This window comes from Nannobrachium achirus (assembly GCF_963921795.1).
Source record: "Nannobrachium achirus genome assembly, chromosome: 3".
In the NCBI taxonomy this organism is placed as follows: domain Eukaryota; kingdom Metazoa; phylum Chordata; class Actinopteri; order Myctophiformes; family Myctophidae; genus Nannobrachium; species Nannobrachium achirus.
Genome location: NC_137812.1, coordinates 29802531 through 29815276, shown reverse-complemented (window position 1 = coordinate 29815276; position 12746 = coordinate 29802531). Strand labels below are relative to the sequence as shown.

Here is a 12746-nt window from a genome sequence, read left to right as displayed (position 1 = left end):
CGCGCCGCCGAGATTGGCCGTTTTGTCAGAGGCGCCAGAGATTTGTTTGGTCCTTTTTCTAAGACATTTCAGGGAAACGGGGACAGCGATTGGCGGCCCAACCTCGACAGAGAAGTCACAGCAGCGCCGTGCCCCCGCTTAACATAATTGTTATAAATATATTTGTAAAAGTCTATGGCGAAAATGAATGGGGAATATTAAGTGACCCCAGGAATCCACTTCCGCTGCGACGCTCTATAGGCTATATAATGTCAGGTGGAAACCTTGTACAGTATGTCCATAAATCAATGAATAAACTCATGAATGTATGTTAGCTGTTTTAGCTACAACAAGGCCCCAGGGGCTCCGAAATAATTACATTATTATCATTTTTATTTATTGTTACCCTTATTATTATTATTAAACTCATTCAAATTACCACCAGTGAGCCCTGGCACTCACTTCATTGAACAACATAACTGTATTGTATTAGATATTATTATAATATCTAATAAATATTTAATACATCTAATATATGTTGGCAATGCATCTCAGGCTTTTTTATGGAGTAACGCAAAAGTAGTGTAACGAGTAGTGTAACTAGTTACTTTCTCCAGGGAGTAATGAAGTAGTGAAAGGCATTACTTTTTTCAAAAGTAATATTTAATATGTGGTGCACTACTTTTTTGAGTAACGGACCCCAACTCTGGTTACAAGTAGGTTAACATTGTGACTGCTTGTAGATCGCCTATTTCCAAATGGCCTAGAGGTTAAGTGGATGAATGTATGTTCATTATAATAGAATTGTATATCTGTAACTAGCAACTACATTTTGTAATAATTGTAGTGGAGTAAAAGTAGCCTACAACATGATAGCAATACTTAATAGCAGGCGTCATGTGAACGGCTATATTTTTAGATCAAGTCAAGACGTTTAGTAGCCGTTGTAGCAAAGGCAGTAAGCGCAAGGCAGACGTTAAAATGTAACCCAGTTTTAAAGCCATATATTTAGATTTTAATCCTATAGAAAAAGCTTAGGGTAGAGAGCTTGTGTTATTTAACACCTTTTTTCAAAGGACTTAGTGTCCTATTGGCCCTTTAGACGTCTTTCAGACGGAAATCAAAATGTATTTGAGTAAAAGTATGAAAGGTTTGGCATGAAAATGATTGAGAGCGACATTTGGTAACCTGTTTTAATCCCTATGTTGTGTTAAAGTTGTATTATTGAGAGGCATTCTCACATTTAACATGAGAGTATATGGAACAGGAACCTGTACCGGATAGAGTGAATAAGCAGAATTATTATACATACTATGACACAGCAAAAAGGGCAGCGCTCTGTGGATACGTCTATAACCTCATATGTGCAGACTTGATTTGATATGTGCAGACTTTAATTGCTAGGCAATTCAATGTCACTGTCAAATCTTTAGCCCAATCCAGCCTTGCTGATAGAAAGTCAACCCCTCACAACCACCTTACTGCTACACAAAACCTACTATTGAAATATTCAATTCTTGTTTTAATATTAGGCTAACCATAGTTGAATTGCAATGACTCTATTGGGCTGGCTTGCAGTACACCGTTCTCCCTTACAGAGGTTTTCCATACATGGACTGATGACGTATAGGAGTGAACATGGGGCAGTCAGCTGTCCAGATGGACAGCTGCTATCAAGTCAATACAGTAGTGAAGAGTGACAGATACACATAGCACATATATTGACAGTTTTATAAAAAAAATCTACTAAACAACGCTATGCTATGCCCCATTCCTTCCTCACTACTTGCCCACAGGGTTTTTCTCTAAAAAAGAAAATCTCTCGACGTCCTCAATACCAAAATGCACCATAGAGGTAATGTACTAGTAAGATGCCTCATGGCGACAAGCAACCTAAAGGACGAGGTCGCTCCATGTCTTGGCCATCTGGCCAGTGATGACCAGTTACCATATATGGAAACCCCTGGTACCCATATATGGAGATCCATGTACTATATATGGAGATATGCTGTGAGAGCCCAAACGTGCTTACTCAGTTATTTGTTATGTGAAAGCCCTATGATGTCTATGTCATCTAACATCACCCTTTTATGCCCACAACCCATTATGTTAGAGTGGTTCCCCTGACATCACAGTCATGATGTCAGAGTGGAAAAACCATAGACCATAAAAAAGTCTACACGTCCAGACCTCCAGACGGAGTCAGCATGTGCCGTTTCACATACTAAACTGCGACCTTCGGTCGCATTATATAGAGGGTAGATGGCCCCGCCACCAGCTATTCATTTCAATGCAAGTTGTTCAGTGGCGTTTGAAGCACCTGGAAGAAGCAAGGTGCATCTCAAATCAAGGTGCATTGTGGGGGAATTGGCAAAAAAAGTTTGCCAATTTTTCTTACGTCGATGAACGTCTTATGTCACGATTCCACGAACATCAAACTACGTCTACTGAACCCTAGTGCAGACCCCAGCTTGTGCATGTAGTTCACCCCACCTGCGGTTCCAGCTTTGGCCAGGAGGGGCAATGGTGCTTCAAAATTCTACCATGGTTCTGGGGGCTTGGAATGCACCCACGACACCTGACTGTTCTAAACCAATCCCATCCTCAACAGGGAATACAATGGAGGTAGTGTATCCTTTGAGAGGTATAAATACAAGTTCATTTCAGTCATTGTGCCATATACCTGCTTTGAGCCACTCCAAACTTCTTACACTGAACCCCCTCAAACAGAAACACACAGGTAAGCCTTGTTCTCCTTGTAATAGAACATAATAGATAAATAATAGAAAACAAATATTCATATTGATATTGATCCTGTCAGTATATTAAATAAATCTACTATGATAACGGTGTGTTTGTTGAGGAACGTGGTGGTACTAATTAGTCCTGTTTCCCAAAAAAATACCCATTTGTGGGTCACAGACCAATTTTTATGCGTCACGGAAAAATACCATTTCCTTGCACATTTATAAATAAAAACATATATTTCAAACGTTTTTTTTTTTTTTTTTTAACTTTAAAAAAGATTTTTTTTCTTTACTCACGCTGCGTTGTGAGTAACTATTTGTTAATAAATCATTCATAAACTGTTAGTTAATGAGTTAATCATTTTGTTAATAGTTAAGGACTACTAACAAGGCCTTATAACAGGTTTAATATATTATTTATAAACCATTAGTTAATGAGTTATTAATGTTAACAGTTAGTTAAGGAGTTATAACTATGCATTATAGATAGTTAATAAATTACTCACAAACTATTAGTTAATGAGTTATTAATTACTTGTTAAATATGTTTTAATAGTTGGTTAATATTTTTAACTATGCTTTATGGATAGCTATAGATCACTCACAAATTATTAGTTAACTGACTCTATGCTAATGATTTATAAGCATGACTTGTAAATATTTAATGGATTATGAACAAGCTTGTGGTTAGCTAGTTAGTATCAGAATATAGGACAATACAGATCAGTATGAACCACTACAGGTGCTCAATGATCCTCCTCATATTGTAGTAGTAATCCTCCTGATATTGTAGTAAATGTTATTTTACATTACAGGGAATCATATGCTGGTGCAGATTTGATGAAGACTCTGAGATCCTGACTTTCACAGCAGATTCTGGTTACAGGTCAGAGACAAAACATGTCTCTATATTTATTGTACATATATATTTCAGCTTTTTTTGTATCCATGGCTCACACTGTACTGGAGAAAATACACAAATCTGTGTAAATTCTGTCAGTTTTACACTAATTACATAAGTATTTCAGTATGTCAGGGAGGCTAATTATCAGTATCAGCCAGAGCAGGTGTCCATCACCGTTTCGCAATGCCCCTGGTTGAGGTGGAACACAACACCTACCATCAGCTCCCAGTACTGACCACATGACTTGCCACACACAAGCCATGCTGCTCATACACTGAGTTGTCGGTGCCCAGGATATTTTTTCATTAAATGTCCTCTTATCTGTCACTATTACATTATTTTGTAACCCTAGCTTATAGGTAATGACTGCAAAGAAGGCTTCAATTAATACTTCACTTACAGTATATTATACACAGACCGCATACACCGATATCAGCCTAAGAAAAAGCAAGGTCAAACTCTGTTCAGTAACTGTAGGCAAGTGAGTATGTTTTGTTTCAACCAACAGATCAAATGAACTGACACAGATTTGTGTATTTTCTCCAGTACAGTGTGAGCCATGGATACAGAGAGCAGTGGAACTATAGAGCTGGCAGCTCTTGGTCGACCCTTCAGTCTTGGAATGCTCTATGACTGTCGCCGAGACCAACTTATCCCAGGTAACACTTTAAATGTAGGACTAATGTGAATGTAGGCCACTGGATTTTTGATCGATTGATTATTATTTTGTATGTTTTTATTGACAAAACAATATATTAGTAAGATATTAATTAGTAATAATTATAGTCCTGCAATTTTAACATAGTAGAAATGTAAAACAGTAAACAACACCATTAAAAAAATATTCTGTTTTTGGGAATGCTTTTTTAGCATTACCTTTATAGCAGGTATGCTTTTTTTCTTTTTGGGACACACACACACACACACACACACACACACACACACACACACACACACACACACACACACACACACACACACACACACACACACACACACAATGGCATGTTCCTTACAGATGGGGCAGCATTCACAAAAACAGGCTTCCTAACTGTTTAAAAGTAAATTCCAGTAAGCATTAATACAACAGAGAAATAATATACCAAACACAAAGATCTGAAATGATTGTTTGTATATACACAGTAGCCTACATTTTGAAAACCCAGTAAGATAGAAAAAGAAGCGCTTGTTTTGAGGCACAAGAAGCCGAGTCTCCCCATACCTCTAAGCCATCAAAAAGCCGTTCCACAAACCTTATGTGAGTGACAGGCCCTCTGTTTTTATGAAGGTTTTCCCCAGAAAAAAAACTGTGCTGCTCATAGTCTAGTCTAGTGGAATATCTGAAAAAGGTGATTGTTAGAGGCATTTTGGGGTAAAAGTTGAGAACCAGTCTATTTTACACAATTCAAGGGTGCTGAATCTGAAAAGAATTGTTCCCAAGCAAAATTTTGAGTTTTTGACCTTCTAATTTGCATAACAAAATAGCTGCCGAATTGTCAATTTTAAACTATTTCTTCAAGGGATATTTCACTTTCAAAAAACCTTTAGTAATTTTATCGTCTAATCAAGCTTTTGGGAACACCCAGGACAGTTTTTGAGTTGTTTGATTCAGTTTATATTTAGATATTTGATATTCATTTTATCAGACACGCCCCCTTCCTATACAAACCCATTGTAACTTCAAACTCCATTTTAACCATGATAGATTCCGTCTGGTCACTCTTGACATCCTCCTAATACGTGAGCAGGTTGTGTTTTGTCAATAACATTTTTCATTTAATTTTTAATAATTTCTTAATTGTATTTTATTTTTTTCATTTTCCCAAATAATTATAGAAAATAAACTAAAAAGGTTATCGAAATAACACTGCCTGTTCGTGTATTAGAAGGGCATCAGGAGTCACCAGAAAAAAGGATGGGTGTTTTCATTAAATCTATCATGGTTAAAATGTTTTATTTTTATTTAAAAGGGATATTTCACTTAAATACAAAAACATTTTAACCATGATAGATTCAATGAAAACACCCATCCTTTTTTCTGGTGACTCCTGACGCCCTCCTAATACACAAACAGGCAATGTTTTTTCGGTAACATTTTTAGTTTCTTTTTAATAATTATTTTGGAAAAATAAAAAAAAATACAAAGAATTAATTATTAAAAATAAATAAAAGGAGTGCGGAGGAGAACGGGTGTTTTCATTAAATCTATCATGGTTAAAATGGAGTTTGAAGGTGGGTGTGGCCACATAAAAACATAATTTTAATACTTTCTGTACACTTTTTGGGATAAAATCTTACTCCTAGTATAATCATACCTGATCATCATGTTTTAGTGGAGGGAAAATCATGGCACCCCATCTTTAAAATAAATAAAAGTGGCACAGTAAGAATAACATTTAATTTCAATCACATTTAGGCCTAGATTATAACTTGACCAGTATATTTAATCTATTACAGGACTTACATTGTGGGATTATGAAGATCTGAAAAATGATATACGAAGAATACCCCAGCCCAACACTGAATTTGACTTAGTTACATCTGAATCACTAGAGGACAAAACTTCATCACTGAATGTTGAAGCATCCTTGACAGTAAGTTTCTTGGCTGGACTGGTAGATGTTGGTGGCTCTGCCAAATATCTCAAAGATAATAAGGCTTCACAAAATCAGGCCAGAGTAACACTGAAATACAAAACTACCACAGAGTTCCGACAACTGTCGATGAATACACTCGGAAGAGGCAATGTGAAACACGAAGATGTCTTTGCTTCAGGTGTAGCAACACATGTTGTAACTGGTATCCTATATGGGGCACAGGCCTTCTTTGTATTTGACCATGAAGTATCTGATGAAGAGAAAAGAAAAGACATTGAAGCCAGCCTGAAGGCAGGAATCAAAAAGATTCCCATGGTGAATATTGGAGGTGACGTTTCTGTAAAAGATGAAGACAAAGACATCACAAAAGCTGAGGCATTATCCTGCAAATTCCATGGGGACTTTTCATTGCAGAAAAATCCAGTGTCTTTTAAGGATGCAATAGAAGTTTACCAAAGCCTGCCAGGGTTACTGGGACCGAAGGGAGAGAATGCTGTACCAGTGACAGTCTCCCTGATGCCTTTGACCGTTTTAGATGCTTCTGCTGCTCAGCTTGTCTGTCAGATTAGCAGTGGATTAGTGCATGAAGCTGAAAGTGTCATTGAGGACTTTGGGGAACTGGAACTGAGGTGCAAGGATGCACTAAAAAGCCCTATCGCACAACAGTTCCCTCAGATTGGCAAAAACCTGACCGATTTTCAGGATCTGTGTGAAGAGTACAAGCTGGTGTTTCAGAACACCTTGGCCGAGAAACTTCCTTCAATCAGAGGAGGTAAGGAAGACCAGAGTGTGCTTGCTGAGGCCCTGAAAAGAAGACACTCATCTCCTTTTGACAACAAAAACCTGAGTGATTGGATGCGCTGTAAAGAGAGAGAAATAATTGTCATGAGCTCTCTCACAATGACGATGGCCAAAACACAGATTGTAGCAAGTCAAAATGAATTTGAGAAAATGATCTTCAGTCCAGAAACCAGGCACGCTGTATGCTTTGCTTTCACTTCACTGGAAACTGCTGAACCATATCTGTCAGCTTTATCAAGCTACTTAAGAGAAACACCCAAGCAAGTGAACACTCAAGATACTGCACTACCTACCGATGAGTGGTACTTTTCAGAAACTGTATTTAATTCAATGCGAGAGAAAGCAAAGCTTTTCGTTGATTTTGCAGAAGCCAACCAGAACAACACGAAGATGCAGTTCCTCACAACAGCTATACCAAATGAAACTCAAAAGGGTGCAAGCATCTACCTTTATAAGGATGGGTTTGTGGTCAATGACAACTTTGAACCACCTTCAAAACCTGAAACACCAACAGCAAGTGACATAACCCATAACAGTGTGACACTCAAGATGTGCCCCCCAAGATTTGGAGCAGAAGGCATCAACCAGTACTTTATTGAGTACTGTGTCACTGGACAAGATGACTGGCAACAAGAGACAGTGCCAAAAGCTGATGAAGTCACTGTATCCAAATTGACTCCTAACACAGAGTACAAGTTCAAATACGAAGCACTGTGTCCATTGGGCAGAGGGCCAGCCAGTGAAGTCAGTGAGTCCATTAAAACTCGACCCACAAGTCCACCAAAAGACCCTAAAGTTGAAGCACACGCAAAAAAAATCAGTCAAGTGGAAGAAACCCACTGAGCTTGGAGACAAGGTGAAAGTGGAGAGTTACAGTGTGGAGTACACAAAAGAATCCCCTGGAATGAAAACTGAACAACTGGAATGGAAAAAAGTGACATCAAAAGATGAAAAGGAGACCATTACTGGTCTTGAACCAATGACAAAGTATGTAGTTAGAGTCAGGTGTGAGTGTGGTGTAGCTGGCAGTAGCAAGGAGAGCATCGAAGTCACTGTTCAAACCTGTAAATAAATGACTGACTTGAACCCCTTTGTATTTGTTCCGACATCTTTTAGACCTGGACTCTGATTGGATTATGACATGTATCCCAAGACCCGATTTATTCAGAAATTATATAACCAACCCTGACTGTTGGGTATTATATGGACCTGACAAATAATTGCTATTAGAAAAACACGACAGCCAGTAGATGCCAGTTATTACCCAAGGCCAAGTTATGCCAGGCGACTACATAATGCAATCTCACAACTGGACCAGCCTACAATAAGGGCGGATTCACACTGCAATCCGTTTGATTAGAACTGATTCTGAAACCGGTTGCTGGTTCACGCTGGCCAGCATTCACATTGGCAGACCTTCTGGCCTCCCTGGAGATCACTAGCACTATACAGCCCGGTCCTATAGGTGGCGGTATGCACATAGTGTCATCAACTATGCGACATTGCTGATGGTGGTTGCCAATAAATTCAGGCACGAAAGTTGGTGTAACAATTCAATGACGCGCGACAGCGCAGTGTGGAACATTGTTGCAGTGGTCTTGGGTCTCGCACCCCCCACACCTCGACAAGACAAACAAGCCTATTTGCATATCAATTGACCTGTGTCGCTGATCTACAAGCTCACACTGACCTTGCATCCGCGACGCGTTGTGAGCTTGTAGATCTGCTATTTTCCAGGCGCATAAACGTGCAGAATGATGAGCGAGACATGCAGCGCAGCGCACGTTATTATTTTAATTATTTAATAATCAACATGGCTGAAACGCTTGTGGCTTAATATTCACATTAATGGCACGTCAAGCAGGCACAGCAGTGCACAAGCAGTGCCAAGGAATCTATAACATCGAAACAAAAGTCAGGGATAAAGGAATACTTTTAGGCTATTTTCTATCAACAGCGGTAAGTCATTTTCGGTTTGTTTTCATGGTTTAACAGTTCATGGTTTAACTTGTAGGCTAGTGCTTTCTCTTTCTGCTTTTCTTTCCCGACGGGCGACAGCGCACACACATGCATGCACGCACGCACCAAGCCCCCCCCCCTCCCGCTGTAAATCTGATCCCAGAGCAGCATAACCATCATCTCACAGTTACAGCCATACTTCATGTCGCTGCCTCGCGGCTAATAACGGACCTGAATCTGATCCTAGGTCAGCCTAGATTACAGTCCCGTGTTCCGAATGTTTTAACGGAGCGCCGGTTCTGGCCGTCCCGTCTCACTTTCACCCCTGCCTCAGTGCGCTGGTGCGAGACAATAAATAACTGTTCGCCAATTGCTACTTCTCCCAATTGGAAGTACATGACACCAGTCCAGCGCACCACAGTAGTAGGCTAACTGGTGATATAAAACATATAAACGAATTTTAGAAGACAGTCCTACAAGCAAGCAATCTCTCTGTGAGATGAAGTCGCTGATCCCATGGCCATGTCGACAACTGTTACCCAGTGTTTATTTGTGCCGACGGCTGACTCGTCGACATTATATGAGGTCACGTTCAACATCAATACCGTTTTTGAGGCCGGTTGCTTCACACTGCGGCTCACCGGTCTCGAGGTCGCACAATGCAGTCTCGAGACTACCTCTTGAGGTGGTTTCGAGGCTATCCGTTTCTGAGGAAGACCGCACGCTTCACACTGTCAAAACCGGTTTAAACATCTGCCAAGTAGCCTCGAGACCGGTCTCGAGACCGCAGTGTGAATCCGCCCTAAGAGACACCTTGTGAATCATGATTGTGCACGTTTGGTGTGCTCACTCAGCTCACTGAAACTCAGCCAGGCATGCATGCATAGCTATACTTTCCCCCTTACTTTGCACTGCATTATGTGATCCTATAACAGCAAGCTACAAAACCTTTCATGCTTTTCTCTCCTGATCATTGCTGAGTACGGCTCTTCTTGGATGCATTTGGGTATTACACATAATTATAAAGCTGGACCCAGAGGTAAAATTATCTTAACCAACCCGGACCCAATAACAATAATAAAACACAGACCCAAACCGATTTGGATCCTGGGCAGATTTACCAGGAGCTCATTTCACAAAAGTAGAATTTAGCTAGACATCCAGGATTTAAGAAAACCAGAGGCTTGACTACGTCTAGTCAGTACATCCTGGCTTATTATTTTTCATGTAGACACCGCGGTGAGACACAAACACACTGGCTCAGCGAGTAAACACTGCGCGGTATTTCACAAAGATGACCACAATCCAGCTCTCGCCGCCCATGTGCATATGCACGAACGAGCACGCGACCGCCGCATGGGGATTTCACGGGACCGCGCCCGCACGCCTCGCCACCCCTCGCCACCCCTAAACTTCTCTGCGCGGCCAAAATAACTGTCCGCCTCTCATTGAAAATGAATTACTAGGACCCGGCGACCGTGCTCCGTCTGAAAGGGGCTATACACATCCCCTCAATCTGCCAACACCCATAAAGGACCACTTCACCCATTTCCAACCTATCTTGGTCTAAGATAGGTTGGTCTACTCAGTCTATGTCTCAGAGGAGGGCTGTGGACAGTTCATAAACCTGCCTACCAAGTTAATAGAAACGTCAGGCTTTTCAATCTTGGAAAGTTTATGGTAGAATGAAAACCATAGTTCTTGCATAGAAAAATTATAATAAAGAAATGAGGGGGGGGGGGGGTTATGCCTTTATTAATAGGAGGACAGTAGGCTGACAGGAATTGGGGGAGATTATGGAGTGACACTGACACTCTTTGCTGACACACTGCCCACCAAAACCTTTACTGGTAGTGGCACCTACTCCCACTACCACCCTCACCACCTGCCTAACTGACATTAAAACTTGGATGCAATCAAACTTCCTTCTCAACTGCAAGTAATCCAAAGTCCTCATCATTCGTCCAGTCCACTCCACTCATAACTTCTCCCTGCACATTGTCACCCCTTCCACTCAAGTCCGTAAGCTTGGTGTTATCCTGGACCCTCCCATCTCATTCCAGGCCCAGCCTTTTTCTGCAACATTACCCGCCTTCGTCCCACACTATCCCACACTGCAGAGACACTAATTCACTTCTTCATCACATCCACACTCGACTCAGTGTCACCTCCAAAGTCCTCAAGAAATTACAATATGTGCAAAGTTCTGCTGCTCACCCGCCATCACACCAGTCCTCCACAATCTTCACTGGCTTCCAGTCAAACACACATATATTTAAAAATACTGCTCACCAGATGGCCATCATCAACAACCAAGCCTCCAAGTCTGATCGTTTAGGAGCGGAAATAACTATAATGTATAATCATTTATTTTCTTTTGGTAGCCTAATCGTTTGGTATGTATGTTCATCTTTTAATGTAACTCGCAGTGCAACTAGCGAGAATAAACTAATTGATTCGCATTATTACGAAAATAACGTCATATTAGTTTGTTGTAGTCATCAACCAGCTTCTCTTTTTTAAGGCCACGTATGTCTAGACCGGATGAACAAATACCAGGCTTTCCTCCGAGGTGGAAAGTCTGGCGCAAAGTTATAGAAGATGAGTTCTATCACAGATTTATTGATCCTTTGTTGCGTGACATCATCTGTATCATGTGACTGTGTCTTTAACTATCTCTCCTCTCTCATCAGACTGGCACACCTGCAGCTTATTCCTGATTGCAGCTGCAGCCCTACCAAACGCAGCTTTAAAAGCTGGCCTGCTGCGGTAGGCTGGGAAACAGACCCAGCCAGTAGCCTACAGCAAAGTTTCCCAAACCTTTCAGTGCTGTGACCCCCAAAACTAATCATATTTGAACTGCCCCCAACCCCCACCCTGACAAGCTTTCGGAAATGTAGGCAAGTGCAATCTAAGCTCACAACGCCACACACAGTTTGTAGATCGTCTCTTTTCAGAATGTTTTCACTTTCTTACTACTATTTGACAATTTGGCCAATTTGCAGTTGAAAAGGTTTTAAAAGTCATTCAACTCTAAATTTAGTGCAAATACCCTGTATACATTATACTGTATGGTTGTTTGTTTACTGTTGGGTGAGAAAATAATGTTGCACATTAAGCTAATCATCTGGAGACCCCCCCAAAATATTTTGGAGACTGCCCTGGGGGTCACAAGCCCCAGTTTGGGAACCACTGGCCTACAGCACCCAGTTTGTTTGGTCAGGTTTATCCTTTTCTTTTTGCTTGTTTTATTTTAGTTTGGCCTGGAGATGACTGGTAGTTCTGTTAAAATCGTTAGATTTTAGTTAGGAGATTTATGGTTTCTAGTTAGGGAGGGGGGCTAGCTCCAACGGCCCTATAGGGGCTGGCCTAGCTCCCCCTCCTTTATTTTCTGTTTGGCCGGCATCTTCAGGCCTTTTTTGTTCTTGATTAATTTCCTTATAGATGTCTGAGTTCAATTTTATTGGGATTCATTATGATTTTCTGCTGTGGGTAATAATAAAAAAATAAAATAAAAAAATAACATTAAACTTGTTATTCCCCTTTGGCATCCTTCCTTTATGTTGGGGTACTCCACTTTTGAGTGTTATTGATGGTTTCTGTTATTGGAAGCCATAGCATCCTCACATGGAGAAAACATTCTTACGAATAAGTAAAGCATATGAAAGAAATGAAATGAATAAAGAATGCAGATTCTATAATAAAACTGTGAGAGTAAACTATAGAATCCCAAGGAGAATCCCCAAGGAAAAGCTTACT

At 40.5% G+C, this 12746-nt stretch overlaps 1 protein-coding gene across 1 annotated transcript; it reads left to right on the top strand.

Annotated features, from left to right (window-relative positions):
• Positions 1-4189: 4189 nt before the first annotated feature.
• LOC308282165 (verrucotoxin subunit beta-like) lies at positions 4190-11116 on the top strand (the record flags this gene model as incomplete). Its single annotated transcript, XM_080722509.1, has 3 exons — positions 4190-4289; positions 6088-7776; positions 10956-11116. 3 exons carry the CDS (start codon positions 4190-4192, stop codon positions 11114-11116), a joined length of 1950 nt encoding a protein of 649 aa, XP_080578635.1.
• Positions 11117-12746: the final 1630 nt, after the last annotated feature.